Source organism: Aulonocara sp. 'chitande type north' Nkhata Bay, linkage group LG17 (assembly GCF_057382095.1).
Source record: "Aulonocara sp. 'chitande type north' Nkhata Bay isolate Kocher_YH1m ecotype deep benthic linkage group LG17, A_spYH_male_GT1.1, whole genome shotgun sequence".
Classification (NCBI taxonomy): Eukaryota; Metazoa; Chordata; class Actinopteri; order Cichliformes; family Cichlidae; genus Aulonocara; species Aulonocara sp. 'chitande type north' Nkhata Bay.
Window position 1 is genome coordinate 23,912,178 of NC_141360.1, and position 10,097 is coordinate 23,922,274.

A 10,097-nucleotide genomic window follows, 5' to 3' on the forward strand; every position below is an offset into this window, starting at 1 on the left:
AAAATTTAAAAAAAAGTGATTTGATTTGATGTTAGCTTGAGACCTCTAAAAGCAGAAGAAAGAGAAAATCAGTATTTTGTTTGTGTGTTTTTGTTTCGTTTTGTTTGCTTCTTCTGCTCCTTGACTACCACAAGCCGCGTTCTCCTTTCATTAGGACTGCCTCATGTAAGTGAAAATTGTATCTATGAAAATTATTATGAGTTAGACGCACTGCTCTGGAATTCCCCTCATCTAACCTCCTCTCAGAGCCAACAATGGGCTATAGTACCAGATAAACACGCATGTGTCTCATTTAATGATTAATGATTAAACAAAGAGATCAGATAAACTCTGCTGCATGTTTAGAAACCTTTAAGTCATCCTGTCCTGTCAGAATTAACATATCAGCATTGCATTTTCTAAGGGTATAAGACTTAATTTAACTATTTTATTTTCTATTAGGGCTTTAACTTGATTTTGATTTTCCTTAACAGTTGCAAATTAAATGATTAGTCATTCAGTCTATGACATGAAAAATTCCTTTTCTGATTTCTGTGAGCACGTTTATGTTACACAACAGAATGTATTGAAAGAAATTTATCGATACAACTAATTGAAATGTGACTTTGTTGATGTGTTTTGGTTTAAAATCAAACTAAACTGCTGTTTCACTAATGATTTATTATTGGATTTTAACCTATTAACCTCCAAAAAAAAGAAAGTAGCACAGACCAACATTAGTTTGTAGGTCATTATATTTTTTTCTTGCCAGCAGCTCCGCTCTCTTTGCCCGACCTTAGCCATTATGTGGGATATTGCCAAATTGACCCTTCATCTCAGTCCGTTCTCCTGAATCGGCCTAATCAACCGAACAGTCTGAAGTCATGCGGGCTGTCGTAAAACTGCCCGTTTTTCACATCCTTGCTGTGCAAGCAATCATCATTCACCTATGAGTGCTTTGATGGATCACAGATGGTTTAATTAGCCATTGTCCTCATAAGTAAAAGTAATTCTTCACTGACAATGTCCCTCTGTCTTCCCTTTCCTTCCTCCCACACACAGATATAAAGGAAAAACGTATCGTTCCACCATACGGATTGTCCGCCTAGCAGACCAGATCCCAGATTTCTGCCGTAAAGTGTGTGTGAAACTACAGTGCTGCCCGAACCTCTTCAGCCCCATCCTCGTTACTGACAAGTGCCCAGAGAACTGCTCCGTCCAAACAAAAACCAAATACAGTGAGTCTCTGTAATTATACGCATCACTTCCTGCACCACAGCTATGAAGGAGACCCAAATCAAAGCTTGTGATGCTGCAGAGTGTATAATTGCCCTGGATGAGTGGCTAAGTTTTGTTTTGGGTGCATTGTTTTCAACATCTGCTCTGCGTCCACAGCCTATTACTATGGGAAGAAGAGGAAGCTATCCAAGCCCACTGCAGGAGAGGAGACAGCAGAGGGAGAGCTGGCCAAGCCGACGCGCCGCAGGAAGAAGAGGAAAGCTATCTTTGTGCAGAAGAAAAGACGCTCCTCTGCTGTGGACTACACTCCCGCTGGCTCCCCGCAGGTTAGAAAACACCTCACTTCTTCACTTCTTCCTCAGTCCTTTATTTTGTCTCTCATAACAAGTGTCCTGTGCACTCCTGCTCATGTGACAAGCAGCAGGTACACTCACAACAAAGTGCACAGTGTATAAATTATAAACAAAATCACATGTGAATATAGAAAATGCGGGGTAAAAGAGGAGCTTCTCATGCAGGTGCCTTATGCAGATATATCCACTGCTGGGCACTGAGTTATTTATTGTAGCTAAAAATAGCCACACATCTGGCACAGAAAGGTTGCAGTCAATCACATTATAGTTGTTCATTTAATATGCAGATGCCACAGAAGTACCGTCTTCAGGCATCAAGTCTGCATTTGTGTGAGTTTTAAAGCGTATTATATGACTACCTCACAGGTTAAGGCCTCAGTTAGCTTTAGCATATTAACACAGGGATAAGGTCAGTTTTCAGTGAAAGCAGGCATGAGTTCATTCTCTAGTTTTAACAGCCTACACAGGCGTTGCATTCAGTGCATTTTATAGTGGACCTCTGAACCATGATGTCTAGGCTCCTCCTGGAATATTTTTATATGAAACTGTGCAAAGTATGGGAGTCTAGCTAGACTGCCTCAAGTGGCCATAAGAGGAGCTACAGGTTTTTGTTTTGGTTTGGTTCAAGCCATCTTGAATTTTTTCAAGATGGCTGCATAGTGGTGAGATTTGCTTCTAGAAAGGCTTTGGTTGTACTACAACATGGCGCCGTGGCAACAAGGAGCTTTTGAGTCACCATAGCAATGAAAGCAAACCAGCACAAAAAGAAACATTCCACCTGAGACTGCTAACATCATCAGTTTCAACAAGACTCGTGCCTGCTGGATTAAATGAAGATTCGCAGAACTCTGACTTAAACAGACTCTCATCATGCCCGTCCTCGCTCTGGGTTTCATCTTGGGTTTGGTCATCACAAAATCTGTAAGAAAACTCACGCAGCTGTTCCTCAAAGAAGAAGACGAGGCAAGCAGAGATGAGGAAATCACTCCAGGACCTTCTGGTGGCGTTGTCCAGCAACGTCCTCCTGATCCAACAACAATCGACAACCACGTCCAGCAGAGACACCAGAGCAGCTTTACGTTCAGCCTGAATGTTGGGTTGAGCACAAATACTGGTCAGCCAATCACATTGGACTAAATAAACATGTGATGACTGATATGCTCAATATTGTGTGATATATTTATCAATAACATCAGTAATTTGCAAAACTACTTTTCTGTTTTTAAAAGCTTTTCACAATTGTCTGAGACATTTCTATTGAATATTACTCCTCATGGCTTTTGCATGATGAAGTGAGACAATACCATCGTTACATTTGTCACAGCAGAATGAAATGGCTGATTTAGGTCATTTTTTGTCCTGGTTAAACAGATTTAGAGTAAACAAAGAAAGGAGGTCTGACAAATATACATTCACTACGAACAGCACTTATTTTGAAGCCACTTATAATAAAGAGAGTGCCATAACTTTAATTTCAGAGGTTATGTGGACACCTATATGAGCTTCACAACATTTTGCATGTAGGCCGGGGCGTAACTTCCCGTCACTGGAGTCCTTCAAGAAACTTCTCAGAACTCGTGTATTAAGCAAAGCCTTTGACCTCTAGCCTTTTTTTGTTTATTTATACTCTTTTGTAAAGCGTCCTTGGGTTTCTTGAAAGGCGTTACACAAATCTAAGTTATTAAGTATAACACAATGCTACACACTCAGTTTCAGAGCGTTACGGCTTCATTAAGTGCTTAATCCAGACCACTGTACAAATGCCATAGTAATCTTATGTTATCGGTACAGGAAGAGTATAAACTGGCATGACTTTTTTACTACAATCATGAGTGGAAAGGTAAAATATAATGTCCACAGCACAGCTGAAAGGTTCCTGCACCTCTGCTATGGGTAAGCATCAACACAGCTGAAAGAGTATTTGCTTACATGCTTCCTGTTTCGGGTTTTAATGGGCTCTTTCGGGGCAAGGATCTTTAGCATTTCTGAAAACTCGCATGGATTTCTATTCTGGATCCCTTGAGTGCCATACCTCCTCCTCACGTAATGTCTGTTGCCATTTAAATGTAAATATGATTATCTGGAGGCCACAGCCTAGAACAATGCTAAGCATGCAGCGCCTCAGCAGAGAGAGAGACAACCTTTGGATTTGCATCGATCAGGCGGCAATGGAGCAGCATTCTGACAGCCTTTGAGTCCTGAATTAATAGAAATTCCTGTGTCCTGTCAACAAAAGACAGTTTTATTATTCATTATGTCTTTTGTCATTTGTCACAAAGGATTTAAGACACATTTCTCACCATATTTGTTTTATGATTAAATGATCAGTGTTTATCACTCATATTAGAGGCCAGTCCAGCTGATATTTAGAGAAATGGGAAAATCTACTTTTATTAAAAGTGTATATAAGCACTTAATCCACCTTTTAATACGCCCACTGTGCAGTCTGGATGAATGAAACAATAGAAGACACGCAGAACCTTTCACACCATAGAAAGCAAGTCAGGATTTGAATAAACTGTAATTATTTTAAAAGGATCTGTTAATTTCAGTGTGCACTTGTCTCTCTTCTTGCGCTCCCGCTCTGTTTATGAAAAACAAACTGTCACTCTGTGGCTAGAAAACATGAAGCAGAGTGGGGATAACATAATAATAAAAATTCATGAGGGTGAGATGTCCTTGTCACTGCTGCTGTGGTTAAAAAAAACAAAAACAAACATTTCAGAAAACTTTTAGTCACATTTTGTTTGTGTTACACCTTTTTGTGCAGGTTGAGTTATTTACAGGTGAATAAAGAGGTGGTATTACGAATAAATAGATTTTAGATAAATAGATTTTTAAAAGTGATCACTTAAAATATTAACACATACTGTAGAATAGAAAGTAAAAAAGCAACATAAAAGTTAAAAGAAGGCCCTGAGAGATTTTAGTTTGTGTCTTAATTTATATTCATATACTACGTGTGAATATGCTGCAGACCGCTATATGACAGGGATAAAAAGACAAAATCTGACCATTCATCTTCCGGTTAAATAAGGGGAGAATAGTTGATAAGATTATAATAAATAAATTATTATGACTGTTAAAGATGACCAAAAACAACAGATTTAACATTAACAGTTCTGATGACGATACAAAATTAAATATAAAATAAATACTGACCTGAAAGTCAGGCTGAAAGATAGATTCGTCTGGAAAAATATTAGACTTGTGCAACAACATAAATACATTTCAAGACACGTAACAACAGACTTCTGTACTAACAGTGATTACAGGAAATTATCGCATTCTTAAATTTTGGTCCTCTGCACTTGGGCAGTGTTGCTGAGTTGTTAGCAGGAGGGCAGTACAACCTGGCATGTTGGATAATAAAAAGCTGCATTAGTGTAGCTGTGGTGTTCGCACAATAAAATTTTGTGGCAAGCGTACCCCACTGTGCCTTTGAACCGGCAACTAAAATGAAATCTGTTTCTTCTGTTCTTCAGCTAACAGCAGGAGAAGTTTCCATTTCTTGCATCATAAATACGTCTCCCAGATTGCTGTCTGTGTCACTTTTAAACCACAGGAATATGTTTTTAACACCAGTGAATGAGCAGGTAGCATCTTCTATGTGACTGTATTATGATCAATTGACCTCAGCACTCTTTATTACAAGAAGACTTTTTAAATGTTGCAGATTCCTCCTTAAAATCACTCAAAGTCCACAGTGAAACTCAACAAGCCAGTTTAGCAGGGAGTTAAGGTCTGCTTTAAATCAGAGAAAGCCCAGATGGACAGATAATCCAGAATAAGTGGGAGTATTCTAGCAATAAAGTCAATAAATTCAACATATCCAACTAACATTACATGAAACCTACTGTGGTAATTACTTAGGTTCAAATGTGGCCCAAACAGGATTTGGAGCACCTAACCTCAGAAAATATTACCAGGCAACAAGCATAACCCTGAAAAAACTGAAACAACAAAAAAAAAAAGAATGAGCTTCATTGCTCACAAGTTATGAAGTAAAAAGTCAAATTTTTAGCTTTTTAACCCCAAAATCGTATCCTCCAGCACTCCTACAATACTCCAAGTGTTTATACCAGAAGTTTGGAACACTGCATTGCTTGTCAACAAACAACATAAAAGTAGTGTAAATATACCTGCATAATATTCAAAATTTCTGGTTTACTAATAATAAAGAATTCACGTGGCAACATTTTATTGCAGTGGCTGGCTGAGGTTAATCTAGTCTTACCTGTTTTATGTACTTGTGTCTATAGGAAAGCATGATAACCCAAACCCTAAATTTACCAAGTTACCTTCCTCATTACATTAAAAAAAAAACACACATTCATGTGGCCTCAACAAGGATGGCGGTTGCTGGGAGGGAGGGAATCGTTAGGCTGAAAGTATAGTTTATGCGTGAGGTGGTTCAGCAACATTGTGGAGTTTTACTGGCCGGACTGGTTGGAAGATTGTTTCAGTCCTAAAGAGAAACACAAAGTGATTGAATAGATAACCCGCTCATGTTAATGATCGTTTCTGTGCTCTGGCATCTGTGAGGAGTGGCTTCTTTTTTCTGTGTTATATCACTGCAGACTGACATGTAATTGGTTACATGTCAGATTAGCAGATCTATCAAATCATTTATACTATTAACTAATTTTTTGCATGAAAAGCTGTTTTTATCTCAGTCAGCTACAGTCGTAATATTTAATAGATATTTCTGTCTACATTTAAATTGACGTAGCAGCTTCTGGTTAACATAAAAGCCTCTGCTTTGTCTGTGTAAACAAGAAACTTTTGGCTAATGTCATTAAAAGAAACTTCAGATTTCAGTCCAGCTCAAATGTTTCCTCTACTGTTACACCAGTGCGTTTCAGCCTTTTCTAACAACATTTTACCAAAATGATCCCAACAAAATGCTGTGAGAACATTTAGGAGGCATAAACATTCAAGTTCGGCTTTTGTAAGCAGCTTTTGTGCTGATGTTCAAATTAAAAATTTCTGTATTTACTGTTTATCCACAGCTTTTTTACAATTCTTTTGCTTTTAATTATTCCACAACTCTCATTTGACTGGTAAATTGAATAAATTGCTAAACTTGGTGAATAAACATTGAGACAAACATTTCTGCATGATATGCATGATTTCTGGGACAACTGTGAACAACTGAGCGCCTCTCTAACTCCCTTCTTTCTCCCCTCTCCAGGACAGTGATGAGGGAGAGGAGGACGAAGAGAGGGCGTTGCAGTCGGGCAGCGAGGGCACCAGCTCGGAACCTCGCGAGGACCACACAGACACCTCATCGGTGGAGGTGACCAGCAGCCGTCCTCGCCGGGCCACGGCGCTGCGCAGAGCCGTCAGCTCGGGAAACCCGGCACTCGGCCCGGCACTCAGCCCGGAGGCTCCCGCAGGTCGCAGGAGGTCAACTCGCTCGCTGTCTGCGTACAACCAGAACAGCAAGTACCAGCCCGCCAAAGGACAAGACATGCAGGTAAAGCAGAGAGGCTACAAAACAGGTTCCCCATACTCTTTATGACAAGCAAGTTTACTGATATTAATGCATCATATTTTTGGTACACTTAATTATATGTAAAAGTAATAGTGTCGAGAGGAGAGTAAAACAGCTCCATCACGAGCTTCTACACCAGAAAAAATCAACGATGGGGGGATTTATCACATCAGGATTTTGCATCATGATTTATCCTATCCACACTGAAATAGTTGAGTGATTAACAGAACCCAGAGCAGTGTGTGCTACCCTCTAGTTCACAGTGTGCCTTTTATGTGCAACTTCAGGTGGAGGAGGAGGACGGTCAGCTGGTTTTGGACAGAAACCCTCTGGAGTGGAGCGTAGATGAAGTCGTCCAGTTCATTAACTCTACCGACTGCGCATCTCTGGCTGGCATTTTCCAGGAGCAGGTAAACAAAAAACAAAAACACAATTACTGTTAGGTATACATGTCAATAAAAGTGTTGCTTGTTTGATAAATAGGGGCTGAAGGTGCAGAATAAAGTAACTAAATTTCAGGGGTTGAGCAAAAATGTAGCATTAGAGAAATCATAGATATTTTTAGACAGAGCCCCTGTTTTCAACTGTCTGTGTACAAACTCTTCTATAAATTGTTTTAATATATTTTTCTTGATGGCCCAGTGTTTGGTTAGATACAGTGTTTGCCTCACTGATTGGTTTAGGTGGCAACAATGTGGTTTTTTTTATTAGTTTATTTTAGAGTGATTAACTCGACTGACTTCAGCTTGTGTGTCTCTCCTTGGACTGTGTGTGTAGAAGGAGGGGAGGGGCTGTCTTTACACACAGAGTAGATAAACACACACAGAGAAACACCTCAGTGTAACCAAGACAGTAAAAGCCAGCAGAGACTCTCACATATTACACTGAACACAGACGTGATAAATAACATGTGTGGATATTATATTTTTAACCCCTTATTTGTTTCTGTGAGGTGCAGTGGGTACCAGCTTTTCTCAGGCAGATATTTATCCAGCTACAAATGACATCTTCTTCGAGCGGTCGATTATTTTCTGCTTTTTTGGAAAAAAAAAATTGTTTACTTCATATTACTGCACATTTTAATTGGTTTAGAAAATAAAGAATAAAAAGAGAATTAATAATACAAAAATGTGTGAAATCAAGATTTAAGCCTTTTAAAAAACCATTAGTAACATTTCTTGTTTTGTTACTTAGAGACTTTTTGTAAGGTTATTATAGTAATTTAAACATGTTTTAGTTAACTCAAATGGAAATAAAACCTAGCCTAAATAGTCTAAAGTGAAATGAGATTGTGTACTTACAAACAGAATGAGTTTTGTTTAGTCTGGTGATTTGGTCACATTTGTCAAGAAAACCAGCCAATGAAGGCTTTGCTCAGTGTGTTGAGATTAGAATGGCAATGTTATTAAATGTGTCGAGTGCTTTCATTATCATATTTTATTAGAGCTTTGTTTTGAACTTTTCAACTTAGAATCTGACAAATACTTTATATAAATACACTAAAAATTAAAAAAACTCATCCTTAGACTGTTTGAAACTAAACTGAAGCTCTAATTTTGTATAAAAACGCCCTCTGCAAGCAGCTTTTTTTGAGGTGAAGTACATTACAGGAGTTTAAGCTGAAAGCTTCAAACCCTGAATATTTCTGTTTAACTTGTGTGCAGGACATCGATGGTCAGGCCCTGCTGCTGCTGACTCTGCCCACAGTCCAGGAGTGTATGGACTTGAAGCTCGGGCCTGCCATCAAGCTGTGTCACCAGATCGAGCGTGTCAAAGTTGCCTTCTACAAACAGTACGCCAACTGATGGAGGAGCAGCGACAGGAGCAAGCCTGGAAATGTTGGATTACGTGGATTTCCAAATTATTTTGGCAGTCGGTTACTTTGGATAAGCACACACCGAGGGACAGCAGGAGGATGTTTCCAGATGAGAAGCTGAAGGATTAATTTCTGGGATACTATCTGTGTGAAAATGATATGCAGTACCCACGAAAAACAAAAAAACGTCCTTACTGTCGACTCCGGCAGAACCGAACACACTGAGCTGATCTGTGTGCTCTACTGATCTGTGAAGAAGCTGAGGACTTGTTTTTTTTTCTCTTACTTTTCATTTCCATTTGATTTGTCATAGAGGAGCATCATAGCAATTAAGCTTTAAAAATTATAATCATGAAGAGTTTTCCCTTTTTTTCTGTGTGGCATAATCGGTTCAGAAAATATAATCGGAAAGTATTTAACAAACCAAGAATTAATATATTTGGAATATTTATTGTTACCCTTATTTATAAGGAGTGATTATCCATTTGGATTTTTAAGGAAAAAAAATTGGAGATGTATATCACAATGTACGTATTAGCTAATCTTTATTGAAAACGGGAAACTATGGTATGAAGTTATTCAGTTCAAATAAGCATCCCATGTGTTTGAGAGAAGAACACACTGGAATAGTCTTACTCTCTTCTCATTGTTACAGTCACATGAATCAATCATGGAAGCTATTTTGTGTCCATCTATGCAATTCTGTTGCAGATATTTTTGATAAGTAAGAAAATAAATTTCTATTGATTTTTATCTGTTTTTCTTGTGCTTCGCTTTTCAGTTCAAACACTAATAAACATAAACTGAAGGTTCCTGACAGCATGGCATATTCACCTGGTATAAATGTATTTCACTCCACTTTTGCTTTTAGAACTTAATTGTATTTTTTATGGAACAAATTCACAGAGGTGCTGGAAATTTTCCTCAGAGATTTTGGTCCATGTTGATATGATAGCATCACCCAGCTGCTGCACATCCATGATGGGACTCTCCTGACCCACCAAATCCCTAAGGAGCTCTATTCGAGATCTGATGACTGTGGAGGCCATTAGAGCAGAGGTCTCAAAGCTTTTTTGCGCCACGGACCGGTTTATGTCCGACAATATTTTCCTGGACCGGCCTTTAAGGTGTCGCGGATAAATACAGCAAAATAAAACCAGTGCCGGTACCTAAAAAAAGAAGATTTATTCATAACACACGGGAAAAGACCCAG

General features: G+C 38.8%; 1 protein-coding gene across 3 annotated transcripts in view; it reads left to right on the forward strand.

The window, feature by feature from the left end:
- Positions 1–9,652, forward strand: part of sfmbt2 (Scm like with four mbt domains 2) — a 64,144-nt gene extending 54,492 nt beyond the window's left edge. For all 3 annotated transcript variants that reach the window (XM_086268857.1, XM_086268859.1, XM_086268858.1), the window contains 5 exons: positions 1,042–1,217; positions 1,375–1,544; positions 6,766–7,050; positions 7,356–7,478; positions 8,733–9,652. In XM_086268857.1, the coding sequence (XP_086124983.1) occupies positions 1,042–1,217; positions 1,375–1,544; positions 6,766–7,050; positions 7,356–7,478; positions 8,733–8,873 (895 nt within the window). In that variant the 3' untranslated portion in view covers positions 8,874–9,652. The remainder of the gene's footprint in view (positions 1–1,041; positions 1,218–1,374; positions 1,545–6,765; positions 7,051–7,355; positions 7,479–8,732) is intronic.
- Positions 9,653–10,097: the final 445 nt, after the last annotated feature.